The 23,744-nt window shown below is 41.8% G+C and overlaps 1 protein-coding gene across 2 annotated transcripts in view; it reads left to right on the top strand.

The window, feature by feature from the left end:
* Positions 1 to 23,744, top strand: part of SESTD1 (SEC14 and spectrin domain containing 1) — a 114,120-nt gene that overhangs the window by 63,639 nt on the left and 26,737 nt on the right. The window contains exons 7-10 of one of the 2 annotated variants that reach the window (XM_024204053.2): positions 6,489 to 6,602; positions 9,369 to 9,466; positions 10,842 to 10,897; positions 18,465 to 18,667. In XM_024204053.2, the coding sequence (XP_024059821.1) occupies positions 6,489 to 6,602; positions 9,369 to 9,466; positions 10,842 to 10,897; positions 18,465 to 18,667 (471 nt within the window). Of the gene's footprint in view, positions 1 to 6,488; positions 6,603 to 9,368; positions 9,467 to 10,841; positions 10,898 to 18,464; positions 18,677 to 23,744 lie in introns of both variants that reach the window. The other variant, XM_024204052.2, reaches the window with a different exon arrangement.

Here is a 23,744-nt window from a genome sequence, read left to right as displayed (position 1 = left end):
GTGTACCTGGCTACTGCATCGGAGTTGAAAGTGCTGTCCAGAGCGGTCACCTTGGAGCACTCTGGGAGAGCTCCCGGAGGCCAATACCGTCGAATTGCGTCTGCACTACCCCAGCAAGGTCGATTTTAGTGCTACTCCCCTCGCCGGGGAGGAGTACAGCAGTCGATTTTAAGAGCCCTTTAGGTTGACGGAACAGGGTTGGTTGTGTAGACGCATTGCTTTTAAAATTGACCTAATGCAGCTAAATTCAACCAGGGCTGAGTGAACTTGTGAACAATTGAGGTAATAGTTGGCTAGATTCTAGAAACTTCTTATAGTAGGTAAGATGCCTAATAACAATATTCTGTATAATGCTGGACTAATTATCTAAATTTTCTGTTTTTAATTCTAAATTCGCTAGGTAGCAGTTTCTTATTCCAAGTATTGTAAATATGAAAGTAGCTGATCAGTGCTGGATGGGTGATTAGTGTTCAGTGATTTAATATACATCAATTTATCTGAATCCGTATTCCAGAAAATTAAAGGAAATGTTAATAAACAAATGACTGATGTGATGAAAATAGGTAATTGTTTTAAAGAAATTGTCAAAAGCTAGGATTTGTGATCAACTCAGAAAGTGCAAGAAATCTGGTTCTTCAGAATCTTCACCTCACGTGCCATTGAATCAAACTTTGTCTGTTGAACTGGAACATTGAGTTTGATCCTGCAAGTGAGCAAGGGTGGCGAATTGTATGGGCCCGTGGTGCCTGTGCTCCACCAATATGAGCGCATGGGGGCCCGGCTCCACTAAAGTTCAGGGCCAGGTCTCTCCCCCAGCCCTGCCTGCTGCCCCCGAGCGATTTAAAAGGGCATGGGGCCCCTGCCACCACCACCGGTAGCGCAATGGGACTAAGGCGGCTTCCTGCCTGCCTGCTCCGCTTTTGGAAGCGGCTGGCACATCCCAGCAGCCCCTGGGGAGGGGGTCTCCACGCGCTGCCCCCGCCCCAAGTGCCGACTCTGCCAACTGCAGCCAATGGGAGCTGTGTGGGCAGTGCCTCTGGGGAGCAGTGCGTGGAGATCCCTCCAGCCCTCCACCTAGGAGCTGCTGCCAGAGAGGGATGCGGGTCGTTTTCGTGAGCTGCCTGAGGTAAGCGCCACACCCCAACCCCCTGCCCCAGCCCAGACCCCGCACCCAAACGCCCTCCCAGAGCCCGCCCCCCTGCATCCCTGCCCCAGCCCAGAGCCCGCACCCTAACTCCCTCCCAGAGCCCATACCCCGTCCTGCAGCCCAGGGCCCGCACCCTAACTCCCTCCCAGAGTCCACCCCCTGCACCCCCTCCTGCACCCCAACCTCCTGCCCCAGCCCAGAGCCTGCACCCGACACCCAAACTCCCTCCCAGTGCCTCACTCCTCACTCCTCCTGCACCCAAACTCCCTCCCAGAGCCTTAGGCAGGTGTGGGGGTGGGACTTGGACCTGTTCTGGGCACCACCAAAAATTATACAAACCTGCCACCCCTGCAAGTGAGATGTTTTTAATGCCAGTTATCACTGAAACATAGCCATGAGGATAATTGAAGTCCCTGATTCAGTCTTTCCAGGCACTCTTCAATATCGACTTCATTGAAGGAGTGGTCTCTTAGTCTTCAGCACACAAAGGCCAAAGATCTATTGGTGTGTATGCTTTTAAAAACAACTGAAAGCGAGACTTGAACTGCATACGAAAAATTGCTTCCTTCTTTTATGCTACCGTTGCTTTCAGTGTAGTCTGAAATGAGCAACTGAAATAAATGAATGAAGCTCTTTGGCCTGGATGTAGTTCTCCACAGATTTAAACTCCAAGGTCTACCAGAAGATGCCTTAAATGAAGAAATTGAGAAAAAAATTAAAAGAATGCCCCTCTTCACCACATCAATGGGAGGGGATGCTGACTGTACAATAGGAATATGGCAAAATGCCCAGAAATGGGTGGAGGCTGCAAGAAAGCATGCTTGGCAGGATGGGGGCTGGCCTCTCCTCCTCATTTGGGCCTTCCTCTTCTGTTGGCTGGGGGGGTGGGGTGGGTAGGGGCTGGACTGGACTGGATTGGATGATTGGCTCTCACATACTTCCCCTGCCATCCCCATCCCAGTCCATTTAAATGCTCACAGACTTTTCAAAAGCTTCATGCCACTGTCGGCAGAATTCTTTCCTATTTGTTCAGTTAATGAAAATAAAATGGAAAAAGATGAGAATCATCCTAAACTTCGGATGCTATTTTTAACTCTGCTGAGAAAGTAGTAGTAACATCTAGCCTAGTTGTAAAGCACATTGTGGAAGTTCAGACCGTCTTTTGGGACCGGGGAGGGGGGGAACCTTGTGGTTGGTTGGCTGAAAAATGACGCTTCCCAATGGCACTTGTTGGAACGCTGAGAAAAAAATATTTGTTTACATACTCTGTGGATTCAAAATTGCCGCCAAGTATTGAAACTAATCAAAACTTGGCATGCGGTTTACAAAACAAAGGGACTCTAGAACAAGGCAATACATTTTAAGAAAGGAATTGAAGGAGGTCTTGATAGGATCCGAGAAACTGGACACCTGACGCTACTCTTGCAGTCCCAGAAAGATGGTCCTGTCTCATTAACAACAAAATACTTCAAGCGCCAAAGGACAAATTTAAAAATCTATTCAGAGAAACTGTTGAATCTTTTCATTATTTAGCAAATATAATTGATTCCAAATACAAAGGTCATACAGGGGTTGATCCCAAAACAACTAGAAAAGGCTGAAATATGGCAAATGGAATGTAATCCTGAGTTCATTTTTTCTCTTCTAGTGTTTAAAGTTCCAAAATTTCTACTCTTAACCTTTGCAGTTAAGTTCGTTAAAATGGTGGGGAAATTGTGGAAATGCTGTCATGGGAGACAAGATGGCTGGATTCAGAAGTTTGTCCATCTCATTAGCTCACAATCTTGATTGATTCCCTTTATAATTAAAGGAACAATTTAAATAGTTTGGTAGATCCAAGTGCCTTATAGCAAAAGTTTAAATAAATTGCTTCTGAATATTTTAAATACTTATGTATTTACTGTGGTTCAGTCAGATTTTTATCTCGCTTTTTCATGATTTCCATAATTTCTTGTCCTATTTTCTTACTTGGTTGCTCATTAAAAGCCACCTACTTCAGCTGATATTAGGATAAGTAGTGTTTTTTCTGTTAATGATGAGAGCATTGTGATTACTTTAAAAAATATTGAACTTTAGACGTCAACCTGGAGCATTGGATGTATACAGGACAAATCAGTTGGTATCAAGGAGATAAAATGGTCCAGCTTATATAAGTGTGGAAAATTAATACTTTCTTGTTAATCTAATTGGTTATTTACTTCTAATGCAATAATATAATTGTACTGATAGTTTTGTTTGACAGACTTCTATAATATTTCCATTCTGTTTTACTAAAGTATGTATCAATTTTAAGAATGATAGGATCATGTTGCACAACATTTAAATTTTAAGCAACACTACATATATATATTTATATATTCTGTGATCAGACCTGTCCTTGCTTTGATTTCTGGCGTAGTTGTCCTGTCTAGCTCATGTGCCTCGTGGTTCTCTTCCTGAAATACATTTTATATGCCATTCACAGAGTACACTTGGTACACAAGAGAGGCTGTGTCTACATTACTGTAATGCCAATACAGCTGCAGTGGGACCATTAGGATAGGCAGGGTCTGTGCAGAGTACTAGTTTAGGCAGGTTGACCACCAACATTTTAACAGTTGTTTTGATGCATAAACCTGGTCAGAGCAGGTCTACATGAGATGATGGTAAACCATATTTTTTGTCAGTGGCACTCTGACTGTTTCTACTACTCTTGGAGCTCAACTAGTATTAGCAGTAAGAATTTTTGGAGAGAAGGGGCTAATATAAATAAATTAACCTTCCAGGAGGGTTGCGCTTCCCCGCACCACATGCTTGGTGAGTAATTCACTCATATTTTAATCCTGACCCCCACAAAATATTTGAACTGTGAGTGGACTCCTTGTGATATACACTTCCTTGAAGTTGTCGTCTTATGACAGTATCATGATGGCCTAGAAGCAGACCTATTATGCTGTCTTTTGGTCACTCTGATTACAGCAATACACAATGCTAATGGCATCTCTCTTGAGTAGATTGTATGCCACCTCTACTCCCAGTGCAAATTATATAGAAATGTAGCTAATAGAAATGCTTCTGTATTATGCTGGCTGATAGTAGAGAACATTCTTAGATATATCAAATTGCAGAAGGTGTGACACACCATGAAATTGTTTATCAAATAAGATTCTCTGCAGATGGAAATAGAGAATGCCAATCCAGCATCTCTCTCTTTCAGATAAATTATCTTTAAAATAATACACAAAGATTTAGTATGAGTGTCACAGTTGCAGAGCTAACTGCACCTCTGATTCTCTGGGAGTTCACCCACCCGCTCTCATGTCTTTACCTTCCCTGGGGTGGAATCCTGCAGTTCTCCCACTCTTCGAGTGGGTCCTGGGCTACAGTATCCTGAGCGTCAACCATACCTACCCAACAGGTATAACAGAGTTTGGTACCTGCGCTTCTTCCCTGTGGGGGAAGCCTGTGATCAGTGATTGTATAATGACCAGAGAGCCTTCTTAAAACCAAATATCTTAACTGCTAGAACAAAGCATAACATAAGAGTAAAAGGATTTTAAAACAACAGAAAGTCTATACACACGTGTATCTTACCTAGAGTCCTAGGCAGACCTCTCTTATCCCAGATACCTTACCTCTGGGGGTCTGGGCCTTGATCTCTTCCCCCAAACAATTCTCCAGCAACTCTTTCACTTACATGAGGGAGAGTGTCTCTCTTTAAACCCTACTATGGTTCCCTTGGCTAACCTCCTCCCCATGGAGACAGTCACTCCTTGAGAAACCTGTCTGCCAGACCCAGACCAGGCCTTCAAAGTGAATGGCTCTTGCACTGTCTCTTAAATCTTTGCTGAGAAGTATTCATCAGGATCCACCTCCCTCTTCCTGGGTGCATTTCCTGACAGTCCAGCTATTGAATTACCTCAGCATGTGCATACAGTAAATATCACAATAACCAGGTCAACACATAATCATGCATTATTACGGGGAAATTGTCACAGTGAGTATGGTGTTTTTTAACTAACATACCAAATTATGCAAAACTTTTCAGCTTAGATGAACTTCTTGTCCCTATTTTTCCTCTGCATTTCTGTTCCTTCACATACAAATATAGGCAGGAAAGTGGTTTCCAAAAATTAAGATATTATTAAAGTAGTATCCTAAGGTTTAATGATGAATGGAAGAGAACTGGCAAATCACAACTAGTAATAACAGGGTGACAAAACACATCTTTTATTTTGGATCCTGGACTACTAAGGCCATTGTGCAACTGGAATTTGTCTTGGGTAGAGGCAGATTGCCTTGATCAGTGGTTCTCAAACTTTTGTACTGGTGACCCCTTTCACAGAGCAAGCCTCTGAGTGCAACCCCCTAGGGCTGGCTCCAGCTTTTTTGCCGCCCCAAGCGGTGAAGAAGAAAAAAAAAATAAAAAAGCCGATCGGCGGCACTTCGACAGCTCAATTGCGCCGCTTCATTCTTCGGCGGCAATTCGGCAGCAAGTCCTTCACTCCCTCTCTTCCTCTTCAGTGTCAGCTCAAAGAGGAAGAGAGGGACTGAGGGACGTGCCGCCGAAGACCCGGATATGCCGCCCCTTTCTATTGGCCGCCCCAAGCACCTGCTTCCTTTGCTGGTGCCTAGAGCCAGCCTTGGCGACCCCCCCCCTTATAAATCAAAAACACTTTTTTATATATTTAATGCTATTATAAGTTCTGGAAGAAAAGCGGTGTTTGGGGTGGAGGCTGACAGCTTGTGACCCCCCTCCCATGTAATAACCTCGTGACTCCCAGAGGGGTCCCAACCCCAAGTTTGAGAACCCCTAACCTAGATTCAGGGAATTCTTGGGCAAGCCAGTAGTTTGAGAGGAGGTGGGTGTCCAAAGTACAGAATAAAGGAATGGATTACAGGCTTCAAGGCTGGAAAAATCTAGTTATCCTAATTTCAAGAGCTAAGAATCAAAAGGGAATATAGTAGTCTGTAGGAGTAGTGGAATACCAACTCCTGAAGAAATCTTGCAGGGGGAAGTTTGTGTGTCAAAACTAGCTGTCCATTTTAAGCTCAATTTTAACATTAACTACAGACTTGTTCCTACTTCAGCTCCACACTTCATAGCTATAGGATGGGCAAGTTGTTTGTTTGTTTCAAAAACAGATTGAGTAAACTGTTGTGCACCAGTTCAAACCAAGTCTTACAGGTACTTATGAAAAGGCTTGTGACTTTTTTTTGTAAAGTACTTCAAAATATATTCTGTTTATTCAGTCTGTCCTCCTGTTATTCAAAGTAACAAGCTTAATTAAATATATTAAATTTTGTAGCAGAGGTTTCACAAAACCATGTTACCAAAACGTTCTTTCTTAATTTGTTACAGGTTATTTTAGTATCAGCCAACAAGTTGACTCGATACATAGAACCATGCCAGCTGACAGAAGATTTTGGAGGGAGCCTTTCCTATGATCACATGGATTGGTTGAATAAGAGGCTGGTTGGTTTTCTGGATTTTTTTTTTTTTCTTTCAAACTTTAAGCTTTGTGGAGCATGGACTATATTTCTCTGTGTGGGCATGGCTCTTACCACATTTTGGTTGCTACCTCAATGTTTAGAATACATTATAATGCAGTAGAATGAGAAAAATGCACTTTAAATATATAAAGAGCCTTATTCTAGTAGAAATTGAATTTACTCCAGAGGTGGCAAAGCAGATGTAGTTATGTTGTTTAAGGAGCAGATTTACTCTTTAGGTTCTGTGCATATTCTCAGTGTTGAAAAATCCCCCAGGAGTGCAGGGTACAGGAGCAAGGAATGCTGGGGGGCCTGGAGTCAGCTGGGTTTGGCCATAGAGAGGGAAGGCCCAGGCCAAGCAAAAAATGCTCTATTTCTTCATGTTTCCCAGGCAGCCTTTTAATATAGGGCTCCTATGGAGCCATAACCAGATTTAAAAGCTATCCTCCATCATGGTGAATCCCCCTGCAGCGCAGTTGCCCTGGTAGATGCAGGCATGCAATTTATACCCGGGGTAGATCTGCCCCTAAATTGTTAATAGATTCAAATTATTTAGGGGGTCATTGGTATGCATCTATTTCAGTATATTTTAATTCTGTTATTCATTGAAATTTGTTTGAAGATCAGAATTTACTTTAAAAATGCATTTTTAAAACAATACCTAATCTTGAAAGTGGAATAATGTCCTCCCCTTTTTTTTGTATAATATAATTTTAAAAGCAGACGGACTGCTTTGGTCTGAATATGTTTTCAACCCTGGAAACTGAAGTATTTCCAGCTAGCTGCAAAACTGGTATAACACAAGCAGCAGTTGTGCAACTTTCCTTATTATAGTAGCACGTCAGTATGTCTTTACTCAATGGCAGTGGTTTTCAACCTATTGTCCGTGGACCTCTGGGGGTCATCAGACTGTGTCAATTACCCAGGGTTTTCAGAACCCACAGCAGTGGTAACTTAACTGTTTCTCTTCAGGCAGTGTTAGGAATATATCAATGGGGATGAGCTCCTCCATCTGATAAATGATTGGTACAAATGAGTGCTTTTACCTAAAACTACTCTTTTATTAGATCTTAAGCACACATGCGCACATACACACGCTGTAGCAGTAGGTTTAGAGCACCTCAAGCATTTATAGTTACCTAAAGTCCGAGATGCTTTCGAGTAATTAACAGCCAGGTTTCTGGGGGCCCTTCTTTCATCCAGCATCCTTAAACACAGCTCTATGCTCTCTATTTCCATCCTTGACTTAGACTTCCAATTTGCTTCCACTGTCTGTATGATCCTGGACCCTGAACTTACCTTCTCGCACATCTGTAAAGGTCTTTTTACCTCTGAAATACCACCTGTTTTGTGTCACTACCTTAATTCTGCTTCTGTTGAAATCCTCATCCATGCCTTCCCCTTCTTTTACCTTGAAAATTGCAAACTCCCTTCTCTGATATCTCCCCAAGTCCAGCACATATTAGTGTGAAATCTTGCTGCAGACTACTACTTCACATTTGCAATAAGCTTACAAACATATCCCCCCCCCATCCTCACTGACTGGCCTCCATCTTCCTATTCATTTCAGGATTCAATTGAAAATTTCTCTACTGATGCTGTCTTACGGATGTGTCTGTCCCTTCTCGTTATCTAGCACTAGACTCCTTTCTCTTCCTTCATATACCCTCCATAATGTTGGTGCAAGGGCTTTCTCCTTTGCTGCTCCTGCCATCTGGAACAGCCTTTCTGATTCTGTCTAGTTTCAGATCTCGGCCAAAAAATGTTTTCATTGCCTAATTTCTGTTTCATTACTGTATTTAGCATTGTAAAGTATTTTGTACTACAGTGTATGAAACGTGCGGTAAAGTTATATTGTATTGAGAGGGCTATCCAATTTCATGTCCAGAGGGCTGTTTATTGATGCCTGAATGGACTGGACGAGGTACAGAAACTTCACCTCCAGGCCAAATATTTTGAGTTGATGAGGTGAATAGCAGCTGAAAGTTGATCTCTAGTGAAATGAGTGATTGGTTTCAATCCAGTTCCTAGTGGATAAGAATGCATATTGCACAACATTATCACTACTAGAACGAATTGACGCTCAGTTTTCATAAAGAACTCAAAACACATAGAGACTGAACAAGTACATGCAGTCACTGATTTTATAGGTTTTGCTCTCTGAGATCAGAAACCAATACATTTCAAGGAGCCTTGACCAAGGTATTTTTTACTTATAGCCATTTGCTCCTTTGTTTCTAAAAGTTATTGGTTACAGTACAGGCCAAAGCTGGAAATTCAGGTAACAGTTGATGTACTTAATCCAATTTTTTTAGTGGACAGATGTTCATATAACAAAAATCCCCACCACAGTCTTTAAGAGGTAGTCATAAAAAGGCAAAGGATTAAATGGACTGGATGAGTAACTATGGCAATGAAGACTTAAGTTTTGAAAGATTCTTCAGGGTCTTGTAAGCGTTTGAAATTCAGTCCTAATTTGAATGTATTGTAATATAAATTTGCTTAATTCCCTGGAGAATCTGACACTGCAGGCCTCTGTCATTGAAGGGAAATTATATTTTCTAACCTTTTTCCTATACCATCTGAGTCTAAGAGGTAATTATTTTATGTCAAGAAGCATATTAACAGAGCAATATGGATAAATTTGAACTGGTAGTGTCAAACTGCATCTTTCACAAGCACTAAATGAATTTCTTTTGACTCTTTAAAAAAAGTAAATGTTCTTTTAATAAAAAGTATTTTTATTTAGGTATTTGAAAAGTTTACAAAAGAGTCTACATCATTACTAGATGAGCTTGCTTTAATTAACAATGGAAGTGATAAAGGAAACCAACAGGAGAAAGAAAGGTATGTGGATTGCTTTCTAAAATAGACATCTTTCAGCATAAGTCTTAACTACCAGTTCAGCTGCAATATGGAAGTGTAATGTGAAGGGACTGGTGGACAACACAAGTATTTTTCAGCAATTTGTTTTCTGGCAGGAACTAAGGTCCTGATCCTGTAACTGACTGCATGTGGTCACACTCCTGTTCCTGTGCACAGTCAATTGCAGGTTCAGGCCTTAGCAACTAAGTAAGCAAGATGCACTTGATCCCAGTGTCCCTTCGCATTCTCAGTTTGGGAATGACCAATGAAGTGAAGCCCAAATTATTAATGTGATGATCTGTTATATGATGCCACAAGGAGCTTTGATTAACAAGTTTTTCACTGACCCTTCCATCCCTAGCTTGTGTGGTTTTGTGTTTTAACTGAAAGGAGACAAAATGGGATGAGTCAGCACTAAAGCATAAGCCTCAAGTTTCAATTTACTGACTCTAGTTGTTTGCAGTCAGATTCTTTCCATTATTTTAATCACAGTATACATGCTAAGGTTTAAAAACTGCTAGTGACAGTCACAAACTGCCAGAGAGAAAGGGCTCCAAGGAGGAGGTCACTGCGACTATGCATTTAGTTAGATGTTTGGAAATAGGGAGAAGAGAGAGAAATGAGAAGTTCTGTATAAAAGTTGTAAAGGGCACAGGTATCTGAATTTTTGGTATTTATGTGGGGTGGTGAAATCTGATCTTTTGTGTAAATAGAAATGCAGGATGTTCCCTAGTGCAATAAACCTTCTTTGAAAATTATTATACAATGTTAATTGATTTATAAATATTCACATTATTAATATATCTGTCTGTCTTGTCTTTAAATACCAAAGCAACTAGACCATGCTAATAAGCAATTGCTTGCCAGACTTAATTTTGTTTTAAGTTACGTGTTTTGCCATATTATTGTACCAAAAGTGTTTTCATTTTTATCTTTTCTATTACTTTGCTATAAAATATTACTATGTATATGTTTACAAAGAGCCACAGAGACCAAGGATGGGTAAGATAGTGGACTAGGACTCAGCAGGTCTGAGCTCAGTTCTAGGCTCTGCCAGAAACTCCCCATATGACTCTGGGCAAGTTGCTGAGGTCCTGATCCTGCACGGTCATGGATGATGGCAGATGACAGTGCAGGAGCAAGGTTTCTGTCTCCCCATTCCCCATCTGTAAAATAGGGATAATTACACTTTTTTTCTCCTACCATTTGTCTGTCTTGTCTTCTATAGATGGCTAGCTTTTTGAGGCAGGGACTGTCTCTTACTATGTGTATAAAATGTAGCCACAATCTCAGTTGAAGCTTCTTGGTGCTATTGTAATACAACTAATTAATAATATGTTTACTTTTTTATTACAAGGTCTATGGATTTAAACTTTCTTCCATCTGTTGATCCAGAGACAGTACTACAGACAGGTACAGTCAATTGAAAATGACAATTTTTGATCACTATTGTAGTTTTAGTCATTGTTTTTAAATCTTCTGTGAAAGCATAAAGGATGAGATGCTAATATCTTAACTACATAGTGGAATAAACTTATTAACAAATGTATTAACATTTGAATTAAAAATAAAACTTGAAAAATTTGTTGGTAAATGGAAAAAACTCTACATCTCTTCTATGAAAAAAAAAAGTCACTATCTTAACAATTTAATATCCTTTACAGTAGCACCAGACCTAATTCTTTTTTATTGTATAAATTAAATACATTGCCTCTGAAATATGCAAGTTGTCACCACTGAAGAATGAGTTACTCTCATTAGCCACCAAATGGCTACAACACAGACTGCATTTGCCCCACATGGTTCTGACAATTTGCCTCAGGCTAGTTCTGGGCACCATTTGTACAAGTGAAATGTCCCCATGCCTGTTCAGCGCTTACCTTCTCTCTTGAGTGTCATCAAAGCAATTAAAAATTATATAAGGTAATTATTTTCCTATTACAAAATAAACCAGTTACGGATAATGGCAGTGGTAGATTTGAACTAAAAATTTCCTTAACAATCCTGCTTCATTGGATAAAAGGAAATAAGGCATAATACAGAGATCATGGTCTTAGACTCTAGGATAGAAATATTGGGAACGTTACCTCAGCACCCCACTAGCCAATCTGTGAGTCATATTAATATTTGCCACAAAAATCTACTGTGTCTCACATCCTCTGCCTGCATGTCTTAGATCTCCCATAATAGAAACCAGGTATGCGAGAGTAAGACATTGATGCAGTATTAAGGTCCTCTGCTGCAATCTGAAAAGCTCTTAACATATACTGAGTATTCAGATTATACCAGTAGAACTTGAAAGTCTAATTTTGCTTTGGTTATCTCCAATTGTAGTTGGTGTTCAGCCAGTAGATGGCTCCTGTGGTTGGTAATGGATTACAAAGCCTTCCATTTTTTATTCTGTTGAAATCAAGCCCAAATAATTAGTGAGTGAAAGTTCTTAAGCTGGGTGGTTCCAGTGTGAAAAGAATTGGTGACCTCTGTTCAGTTTCTACAAGACAGCAGTCCACTTCACAAAACCCACCACAATTGGCTATCTTATTGAGGGTCTTTAATAAGCCATAGTTTTGAATTGTCTACACAAATTAAAATCTTCTTCCTTCCAGGTCAGAAATGAGGCAAATAGACTGGGTCAGAGATGGGGAAGCTTACACTGTTGAGGTCTGTGTTGTACCTCTTCTGGGGTTAAATAAAGGATTTCAGTTGCCCAGAGCTATACATTCACCGTCTTTCACAGACTCCAAATTCACACTTCAATTCTCTATTTTAAGGGTTCCAGTATGAACTAAAAAAAAATTAAATATTTTTCCTATGAAAATTTAAAATATTTTATCACTGAAAAGTGAGTTACTAGTCAATAGAAATTCAAGCTTTTGTCAGAACTATAGATTCGGAAAACTCCTAGGATAATTTGTTTGCCTGGTAGCCATCCTCCTTTGCCTTGTCATAAGTTTTATATATAAAACCACATGGATGATAAACATAATCTAAAAATAATCTTTTTATTAGCTAGTGAAATAAAAAAAATTGTAGCGTAAGATTTAAAAAAAATCACTTGGATACTTCCAAAGCCTTATTCATTTCACATTTTTTTTTTAATATTTATTAGTACTTTAATAACATCCTTAATTGTTCCATTGTCAGAACAATAGAATGTGACTTCATTAGAGAATTCAAATGTGTGTAGCTTGTGGTAGACCAGGGAGCTTTTCACTTTTAAGGTAATAAAAACCAAAAATGACTGTTCAGTGGCTTACATGAAATGAATGGTGGTCTCAGCCCACTTCCCCATAGATAAGTCCCCAAATCACAAAAAGCTATCAAGTTTGGAAATAACTGGCCTTCTTGTTGACAGTCACAGCAAAGGATTGAAAACATATAGAGACTATGGTAGTTGCCTACCCACTGTTGCTAATATCCAAACTTCAGCATTTGCTTAGTTGATTTTACTTTAAAGCAGATGTATGTCATATTACAGTGTTTACTTTTCTCTGCAAATAGCTACTTACTCTTTCTTTTTCTTTTTTTTTTACTCAACTATTTTTTTTTTTTAATCAGTTTTTTGTTAAAGCAGGTTTTTTGGATCCCTGTGGCTTGTAGCTGTCATGCTGGATAATTTCCCTATATGGTTGGTGTCCTCTGTGAAACCTGTTGGTGATTTTTTTCCCCCTTTTCATAGTGGGCAGGAAACCATGCTGCAATAATCACTACCCATCATCAACACTTTGCTGGCAGTGTTAAAAGCTAAACCACAGACTGAATGGGCCTTGGGTAGGGAGCCCATACATCCCATTTTGGCCAGAACATTCCCTTTTTTAAAGGCCTATCCCGGCTGTCTTGACTTTTTTGGCAAAAGTGGGCATTGTACCGTTTGTTCTTGCCAACCTGATCAGTTGGCAAGAGCAAGCAGGATAAATGCTCGCTTTTGTCAAAAAAGTAGGGTGTGGAAGAATATGCGAGGATGCAAGTGGCGATGTCAGCCCTACCCGGGGCGTGGGGCAGGGAGACAGGGCTCAAGCAGGGGAGCGGGCAGGCAGGGCTTGGGTGATCGATGATGCCAGCCCCAGCCTTGACCAGGGAGGGGGGCTTGGGCCAGCCCTGCATGGGAGAGGGAGGGGCTCAGGCCAGCCCAGCATGGGGGAAGGAGAGGGTCAGGGAAGGGGCTTGGTCCAGCTCTCCATGGGGGGGTGAGTGGCTGGAGCCAGCACCGGGCGGGGTGGCTCGGGCAAACCCAACCCAACCCAGTGTCCCGCTTTCCCTTTGGGAAATATGGTTACCCTAGCCTTGGGAAACTAAAATATCTACTAACTCCTAGAGTTGGGCCCTCCCATTGTAGCTGAAGAATATTGTTGGAGCAATGTGGGGGAACAGGTGCCATTTTTGTTTAGGCTTCTCAGTGTAGTGGTTTGGTTTGGGTTTTTTTTCTTTTCTTTTCTTTTTTTTCCCCCCTGGATTTATTAGAAGGCTCGCTCTGTGGTTTAAAGAATAAAACCCAGATATTCCCAGTAAACAAATATTGAGAGCCTGTTATGTTAAGCTTATCTTTTATAATGTTTAAAGCCTATAATTTTATTGTTTTGTATGTTGCCCTCATAGTTTCTTTAAACTAATTGGAACAGAAGGGAAATGGTAAAATAGTTTTTTTCCTTCCTTATTCTATCAGATTTTTTATTTTATTATTTGTAAGTGGCTTGCATTATTATTTCAATTATTAACCCCCCAAAAAACTAGGTAAATAGTTAGTCAGTGATGGCCAGATCCACTTCACACCACAAATAATTTCATAGAAATCCCTGGAAGTACTTGTGGATTAAGGTACTATTTGGTTTGAGTAAGGGCTTGTCTGCACTACAAAATTAAGTCGACTTTATCTAATTCGACCTTGAGCCTTCTAATTAATTAAGTCGATTGTGCGTGGCCATGCCATGCTCATTGTCTCGATGGAGTGTGTCCTCACTAGCAGTGCCTGCATCAATGAACAAAGCAGTGCAGCGTGGGTAGTTATCCCAAAGTGTCACTTGCCACCATGTGTTTTAGGAAGTTTGTGCAATGCCTCATGGGACCAAAACATTGTTGCAGGGGAGAATGGGAACATTGCATCGGCATCCCATGATGCACTGTGCTCCCTCCCTCATATCAACGGCAAACAACTCAGTGGTTTTCATGCCTTAAAACCGCCGCACGTACGCCATAACCCCAGAAGCATGGAGCCTACTCAGTTGTACACTTTTGCTGTGAGCATCTCAAACATCTCGCGCCTTCTCCTGCAGTATTTCCAGAGCCAAAGTAGGGTCCGCCGTGCGGAACATAGCAATGTCCTGCAAGCAGCCCTGCTGCAAGCCATTGGAAAAAAAACAATTCACAGTTGCTGCTGGAAGTCACAGAGCAGCTGCACTCTGTTGAGTGCCATTTCTGGTCCCATGAAACAAGCACTGACTAGTGGGATCGCATCGTTTTGCAGGTATGGGATGACGAGTTGTGGCTGCAGAACTTTTGAATGCAGAAGACCACCTTCCAGGAACTTTGTGCAGAGCTTTCCCCTGCCCTGCAAAAATGAGAGCTGCTCTGACAGTGGAGAAGCGAGTGGCGATCACTATTTGGAAGCTTGCAATGCCAGACAGTTACCAGTCAGTGGGGAATCAATTCAGAGTAGGTAAACCAACCATGGGAGCTGCTGTGCTCCAAGTGTGCAGGGCAATTAATCAACTTCTGCTACAACGGGTAGTGAGTCTGGGAAATGTACAGGACATAGTGGATGGTTTTGCCATCATGGGGTTTCTTAATTGCGGTGGGGCGATAGATGTCACATATATCCCCATCTTGGCACCAGACGACCTTGCGAAAGAGTACATAAACTGAAAGGGATACTTTTCAATGGTATTACAAACACTGTTGGATCACAGGGGACATTTCACCGACATCAACATAGGATGGGTGTGAAAGGTTCATGGTGCGCGCATCTTTAGGAACTCAGGTCTGTTCAAAAAGCTGCAATCTGGGACTTTCTTTTCAGACTACTAAATGAACATTGATGATGTTGAGATGTCTATAGTTATCCTGGGGGACCCAGCCTACCCCTTGCTCCCATGGCTCCGCCGTCTGGACAGCAGTAAGGAACGGTTCAACTCTAGGCTCAGCAAGTGCAGAATGGTGGTTGAATGTGCCTTTGGTCGTTTGAAAGGGCTCTGGAGAATTTTACTAAAAAGGTTGGACCTTAGTGAGGAGAACATCCCCATGGTTATAGCTGCCTGCCGTGTGCTCCATAATATCTGTGGGGGGAAAAAGGGGGGAAATTTTCCACAGGGGTGGCCAGTTGAGACGGATCTCATGGCAGCCATTTTTGAGCAGCCAGACACCAGGGCAATAAGAAGAGCACAGCAAGGAGCGCTGTGTATCCGCGAGGCTTTGAAAAGCCGTTTCAGTAATGAGTCACAGTAATGTGAGCTGCTTGTCTGCATTGTGCTTTCCCAAACCTTCACCTGGAATGTATCACTGTCCCTGTAAAGCCAACCCCCCACCCAGGCCCACTGCTTCTACTCAATAAAGAACATATATTTCTCAAATCCATTTACTTTATTTAACAAACCCAAGTAAAGAGGGAGAACGGGGGGGGGGGAGGTAACCTTGGGAAAAAGGGGTTGTAAAGTTGGAACGGGAGAAACATTTTCAGCTGTGTAACATAACACTGCATTCCAGACCATCAAAGGTCTGTGAATAGGTGCCTTCTGTTCCTTGTACCCTCCCCCTGAGTTAAGTGAAAGGGATAATGGACTTTTTGCCCACGCCTCATGGAATGCTTGGGGGAGGGTGATTCTGCACCAGGCGATGCTGTCTGTCTGTCCACCAGGGTCTGCAGAGGGACTCTACCCTCCTGCTTCTGTTCCTGCAGTTCAACCAGATGCCTCAACATGTCTGCTTGGTCCCTCATAATCCGAAGCATCTCATCCTACGCTGCACGCTTTTGCTTATTGGAAGCTTTCCTGCTCTCCATGTCTAACTTCTTGGACAGTGAAATCCTCCACGCTCGCAGCTCTGTGTAAGCTGTCTCGGAGGCATTCATTATCTTGGTGAACATGTCCTCCCGCGTTCTCTTTCTCCTTCTAATCAGCGAAAGTCTGCTTTCAGGTGTTGATGACACGCCAAAGGATACATTTCCAGCTGTCAGTTGTGGGAAAAAATAAAGGAACCATTGTAAATGAATAAAATGTTTCCATAAAAAGGCCGTTTTCGTAAAAAAAAAACCCTCTTATTACACTAGGTGCAAGCCATAACATACTCAGAATCCGTAACCATTCACTGTGCTGCTCCAGCCATAGTGAGTAGGCATCCCCCCCGGTTCATGGGTGACTGCACTTTTTAATGAATTTAAAAAGCAGAAGTAGCTAGTCGAACAAAGGCCCTTCCCCATAGCACCACGGGAAACTGTTTACAAACGGGGTTGGGGGGAACGTTTTCACTCCCAAATTGCGGAATCTCAGCCACTTTAAACTACTTGCTGACTCATGCCGAGCACAGTAAAAGCACATTAGCGGCCGTATGGTTTGGCGATCCAATATGTGTGTGGGGGGGGGTGGTTCTACATGCCCTTTTTTTGTTTTGTTTTGTTTCCCTTGTAAGAGCACTTTTAATGAGAACTTCCCCCGTTACCCCTAGGCGACCCATGTGATTTCAGTCTCCTGAGGGTAACAGAGGTGGAAAGGAAGGAGATGCTGCTAGTGTCTGGGTATAGACCTGGTCCTTATGCTGCTATGCTGTGTACCACAATGATGCCAGCAGAATTAATTCAGGAGTTGCAGGGAAGGTGTCCTACCATGGTGGAAGAAATAAGACTGCCCTGCCCAGAAACCTTCTGCAAAGGATTGCAGGGTATCTCCATGAAAGTTTCCTAGAGATATCCCTGGAGCTATCCCAGTCCACATAAACAGTCTTTTCCGGGGGCCACCCTCTGCGTAGCTGGAGCAGCCTCTTGTAAGCAGAGAACCACAGCATCTCGCTTTGTCTTCACAGTAAACAAGCAATACCACTGAATGGGTGTGCCCATTAAAGTTTAACTGGACTTTGATTGTAACTGTATACTCACCAGAGGTTCCTTCCGCGGCATCACGGTCGGCCACTGTGATGTCCTGTGACCCACGGGGCTCCAGGGCTAAAAATATTTCCTGGCTCTTGGGAAGAATGGATCCACCACTTGCCTGTCTCCCATTCTCCTCCTCCTCCTCTATTTACAGAGCTTTCTAGATGTTAATTGTACCATGGGCTATAGGAAGTCAAAGAATTTTCACTCTTGAAAACTACTAGAAAATATAAATATTTAAAAATAAAACCTTTAGAATATTGTTCAAATTTAAGGAAGACAGTTTGCTTTCAGATGGTGATTTTGGTGAAAAAATCCCCTTAACTTCCCTTTCCTATATCTACTACTTAAATACTTTCTCTTCACATTTTCAAAGCCACTAACAAGGCATGTAAACAGAAGAACACTTTATTATAGAGTTTAGTTTATTAGAACCAGTAGAATTGAAGGTCTGATTTACTCTCAGTTAAATTATTCAAAGACCTTAAAGTGTCTTAGATCGGTTACTCCCAAAATAGAACTTCTTGGAATCAATAAAGGGACTCCTGAAACACATTTTGAAAATCTGTTGGAACCTACCACAAATTTGAGAAGGAATCTTACTTCAGTTCAGATTTTACATACTATTTGCTTTGTGTGTGCATACTTTTTTGTTCTTCTCCTTCCCCTAAAATATACCAGGCCAAATTCTGTCCTAATTTGCAGCCAGTACAGTCCTGTTGACGAAGGACAGTATTTTGCCTGTTGTCTACAAAGAAACATCATTAAATGTGCCAGCACACTATATTCTTACATCTAATGAACTGTAATGTCTGTTAACCTTAAAAACTAATTTCTGCCTCCTAATGATTTTGACTGTATCTGTGTTTATTAATTATGATTGTATTGCTCTATTTATCTTTAAAGGTCATGAGCTATTATCAGAGTTACAGCAGCGTCGGTTTAATGGTTCAGATGGAGGGGTCTCATGGTCTCCCATGGATGATGAACTGCTTGCTCAGCCACAGGTCATGAAGCTATTAGATTCACTCCGAGAACAGTATACGCGTTACCAGGAAGTTTGTAGACAACGTAGCAAGCGCACACAGCTAGAGGAGATTCAACAGAAGGTAATGCAGGTAAGCACCAAGATTCTCTTGGTACCATATTTTTTTATCATGTAACCTTTTGACTTTGCATGGTTAACAAAAATCCTTCTAAAACAAACCTTGTTTTAGTCTGTTTAGTATTGTTTTTAATAGCACATATTACAGACATCTATGGTGTGGTGGGTTTTTTTTTTTTTCAAATGTCTAAGACTGTTAAAAATAGTTATCTGCCCTCAGTGTATTCCTATGGTGTGCGTCTGTGAGTAATTTAGGAAGCACATGCCATATAATTCTTTACTGCTTAATTCTAAATATCTGAGAAGTCCGTCATAAGTAGCTTATAGTGATATATTTTTAAACTAGATTCAAAACTAAATATTACACTTTGTAATAATGTTGAGTTCTCTGTTAGACCTCTGTCTGGGTTGAATACAATAGACAATTCTGTTACATTTTTTTGTTTATATTGAAATTGAGTCTTACGCTCTGACCTTTAGGTCTGGATAAGCTGCAGTTGGTGTAAGACTAAGGGAGTTGGAGGGAAAGTTGCTTTACTCAGGCTTTTGTGCTTCCTTTGATTCTGGGGCTGCTAGGTGCTGATTTTGCCTGATGTTCTAATTTGACTGCTTGGAATGGTTTTCAAAGGGCCTTTTTGACAGGTAGAGGTCACTAGAATGCAGTAATTTCCAGACAAGCTTTCTCTTCCAAGCCCGCTATGCTGGGGATTCTCCTACACCTAATGAATCCTCAGTTGGTCACTTATGCCAGCTTTAAGCCTTCCTTGCACTGCCACAGCGCTAAGCACCTAGATCATTATCAAATAAGCATTCAAGAAAAAATATTATGATGGTAGTTTTGCTTATATCTTTAAGTTCTTATTTGAGTGCTACTCCCTGTGTGTATTCGACATGTGAGTGTGCATGTGCACCATGCACCTGAGATTGTAGATTTCTAGCAAGTAGTGTCTGTTCATCTGTGCCTGTGCAGTTGCTTTCCTCATGCTACTAAGCGAGAGCATAAGGTGTGTTGTAAACCGATGCCTCTCCAGTTTCTTCTTACCGCCGCATGGCTTGAGTTAGAATCCTCTGTGTCCACAGATTTCTCTGTGCTTCTTTATTACACACACACACACACACACACACACACACACACACACACACTATTTAGTATAGTTAGAGTTTTTAGTTTCTTCCACCCCCGCCCCTCCGGTGGGGCGTGTTTTCCTGCGGACAAAAACTATGCCCAGAATCCTGGGGTTTAAGAACTTTGTCACATTCTCCATGAGCAATGAGCACCAATGCTGTTGCTGTTGTCCTGGAGAGGTGAATATCTCAGCCAAGTGCAGCACTTGCTGCTCATTTCTTCCACAAATCTTTAAGATTCAAGGGACCCAGCTGAGAAAACATCTTATGGAGAAGGCTACATGATCTCAATCTGAGGAGATTCCCCCTTATGTCAGCCTCAACTGACAAGCGATGCCCCTCCAAGCATGAGCTCAGGAGTGGAAGCCGGAGCTGATAAGCCCAAGGAGTCATTGTCCAGGGTTTCTCATGAGAATAAGGGGCGCACTCATGAGCATAAGGACAGATCTCCTGCCAGTATTGCTTCCAAGAGAAGAGATCCCTCCCCAGCTCCAGCCAAGTTGGGTGAGCCCTCGCATCCAGGTCATAAGGACTTGTGCCCACTTAAACCTTCCAGTCCTCAGAGCAAGGTGCTAAGGAGAAAGGATCTGCTGATACCAGTGTCTGCTCCGATTCCTAAGCCTAAGGATCCGCAGCCACAAACGCCATCTAAGAGTTCACATGTTGACTCCTCAACAGTACTGACCAGTCCCCATAAAGACCCACCATCCACGATGACCACGGATGCACCAGATCTGTGAGTCCTGACTACCGTCTCTGCGACTAACCAAAATGTACACCTTACCAGAGGATATCTTCACCCTTCCTTATCCCCAGTCTTCTTTTGGGTCTGACAACCACAACTACTCAATCCCATCCACCATCCAGAGATTATTTTTGACGGGACGATCAAGAACTGCCTATATCTGTTGATGCCATCTACCACTGACCACATGTTCTGTGTGTCACCTTTCTATGAAGGTCACCTTTTTAGTTGCCATCATCTCATCTGGAAGGATGAGTGGACTGGGAGCACTTATGGCTGACCCTCAGTACTCTATTTTTCATAAGGAAAACATTTCCCTTTGCTGTCACTGGAAATTCATTTCTAAAGTAATTTCTGAATTTCACTTAAGTCAATCTAAATTTTCTTCCCAAAAACCTCATGCTTCTGATGAGGATAGGAGACATCTTACCACTGAAAATGTAAATCCAGCAAGAAACTATTTTCATTTGTGTGGTCACTGAAATCTTCAAAAGAAAAGAAAAACCCAAACTCTTCATATTGATATTTTCAGTTGAAAACAACAACAACAAAAGTGTAGTGTATAAGATAATAACACTACTGCATAGCTCACAAATGACATAAGCAGGGCATGGGACTTTTCCTGTAGTTGGATAATATTCAGATTGGCTGAGCAAGAATTGCTGATTGAAATAAAGTTTATAACCTAGCCTGGCAAACTGCCTTCATTAATGCATTTAAATAGACTTGTTTACTCGGGCATCAACCTCAATTTGCATCATTTTGATTAGAAATAATCATCCATTTGCTCTGTCTACGTTACTGATGCTGCATAATAAATGAACAGAATCTTAGCACAAAATGAAGCTATGTGTTCTGCTATTTTATTTAACCAGTTTTAAAACGATTGTTGAAGGCATCAAGTAATATACAAAAATGCAATAAAACGTTGCCTAAATTTAAATAAGGCAACCTGCCTAGATTCACAGCCAGAAATATACACACTGTATGTAAGAGCGACAGCCGCAGTGGGTAAGCTGCCCACCAACCAATTTCTTGCTCACATCCTTTTTCCTGCCAACGAATGGTCGCTTAATCAGCTGATAGTTCATTTGATATTGTTGACAACTGGCTGAGCATCAATTTGAATTTTATCTTTGAGGAATTGGTTTGTGCCTGCTTTTCTAAGCTTGGAACATGTCTACAGAGTAGAATCTTGTAACTTTACATACAAGGTTGCCACACATATTTTACCAGGACAATAATGATCAGCAAATTATGAGTTTTCAAATAATCCCTCACAAGGCACACTTTGTACAATCTGTTATAGTTCTGTAAAAAAGGGTGAATGTAGGGATGCAGACTGTCACAGAGAAGAGCCCCCCAAAAATGGAATTAACTGTCCCAAATGGATGGATATTGCAAGCTGCCACAATAAGAGTCCTGCCTCCTGTGCAGTCCTGACTGCACCTAGGGCAAGGCTTCAGTTGGTGATTCCTCACTTGGATGACCCTAGTATTGCTGATTCATTCCACCTGTGTTTTCTCTCTCTCTCCTTCCTTTTTTTATTTTATTTTTTGCCAATATTGCTTGCCATTTCTGGTTGTGTTTACTCCCAAGTCTCCATTTTCTGCTTTCCTCCCCTTCTCCTCTTAGCGTATGTGCAACATGCCTCAGGTGGCATGAGACTAGGATTCATCACCAAATTTGTACCGTTGGTTGGATCATTAGCTTCCCCGGCTTGGGCCGGGTATTGACAGGTAGTGAAGCATGCCCCCCTCCCCTGCTCTGCCTCACTGTGAAGCTTTTAGTTCTCATCCACTTTCAAAAGTTCTCACACCCTTTTTCCCAGATGTTGTCCTGTTCTCCCTCTGTCTCCTTTCTTCTGTGTCTTTCAGATCCCTGCCGCTCTTCTACTACACTCCCCAGGTTTTGCTCTTTTTTTTCTGTTCCCCAGTACATAGTTGGCAATGTTTTTCATGTACATCCAGGAACAATTCTCTTAATAAGCAGGATGTGGGAGCTTCCAGGCCCCCAGTTGATGAACAGTTTGGTGTATGTTTTGGTTAATTTTAGGTTATTTTTTTTCCTAGAAGGGTTAAGAAAAACAAACAGAGAAATTATTCTAAATTCACAAAAATGCACATAAAACATGCCCCCCAGCCACTGCCTGACTTGAAAAACTGTCCCTCAATAATAATGTTGTTCCCCTTGTCTCTCATCTCACCACATAGCTTCTTCTGTCTCTCCCTGGTAAATGGCCTCTCTGGCCTGCATAGAGAGTGCAGGATCCTCTGCTGGCTTCTCTCTGCCATGCACCCACCCCATGTCTGCTGGCTACCTCTCTCCAGTGCATGTAGCTGGCACAGATCTCTCCATTTGCTGAGCTAAGCACAGCTCTAGAAGCAGCTGCCAGGGATCAGATGCAGAAGCCAGCAGCCAGTAACTGAGAAGACTCCAGTGAGGAATAAAGCAGGAGGCTGCTGAGCAGTAGTGTTACAAAGTCCCAGGACAGTTTCCCTGGAAGGGTTTTCCCAGCCAAACTAGGATCACTGACAGGTATACTGGTATCTTCCCTTCTCTGCCTCTCTCCACTGATCCCAGAGGAGGCACCACACAGGATATGGCAGGACAGGATGTCTTTCTTAAATTGTAAACTCTTTGGGGAAGGGATTGTCTTTGTTCCATTTATACAGCACCTAGCACAGTGGGGTCCTGGTTCACGAGTAAGGTTCCTAGCTGCTACAATAATATGAATAATGAATAATAATGGTGTCTTGAGGCTTCTGTGTTACCTGTGTGCTTTGGGAGCAGAGAAACAGGCTGTTGGAAAGGCAGTTGTGTCAAACTGTAATACAGGCATGGATAACTGTAGATCAGGTGACAAAATTGGGTGGACTTTCTGAATAATCCAAGGATAGTCATAGTCACTCTTGTGCACTGTTGTGCCATGACCTTCCATGCTGACAGAGAAGTCAAGGATAAATCCATGTTCTTCCCTTGTTTTCCCTTTGGTGAGGCTGTATTCCCGGAAAAATGGGTGTGCACAAATCACCAGCCAACTGAGTTTCATTGTATGTTTGCATATATTCTTATTTAAAAGAAAATCTTTTGATTAAAGAAGAGAAGCTGTTTGCCTGTCCTTTGTCATTTTTGGTGTCTCTGAATTCCCAGTTATTTCAGGACTCCTGTGTGGCTTCAGTGATAAGTGGCTTTTTTTCAGCTGGCATGG

The sequence above is a fragment of the Terrapene carolina genome, unplaced genomic scaffold (genome assembly GCF_002925995.2).
Source record: "Terrapene carolina triunguis isolate 2854851 unplaced genomic scaffold, T_m_triunguis-2.0 Scaffold62, whole genome shotgun sequence".
Classification (NCBI taxonomy): domain Eukaryota; kingdom Metazoa; phylum Chordata; order Testudines; family Emydidae; genus Terrapene; species Terrapene triunguis.
The sequence above is the reverse complement of the archived record's forward strand: the minus strand, read 5'-3'. Positions and strand labels throughout refer to the sequence as shown.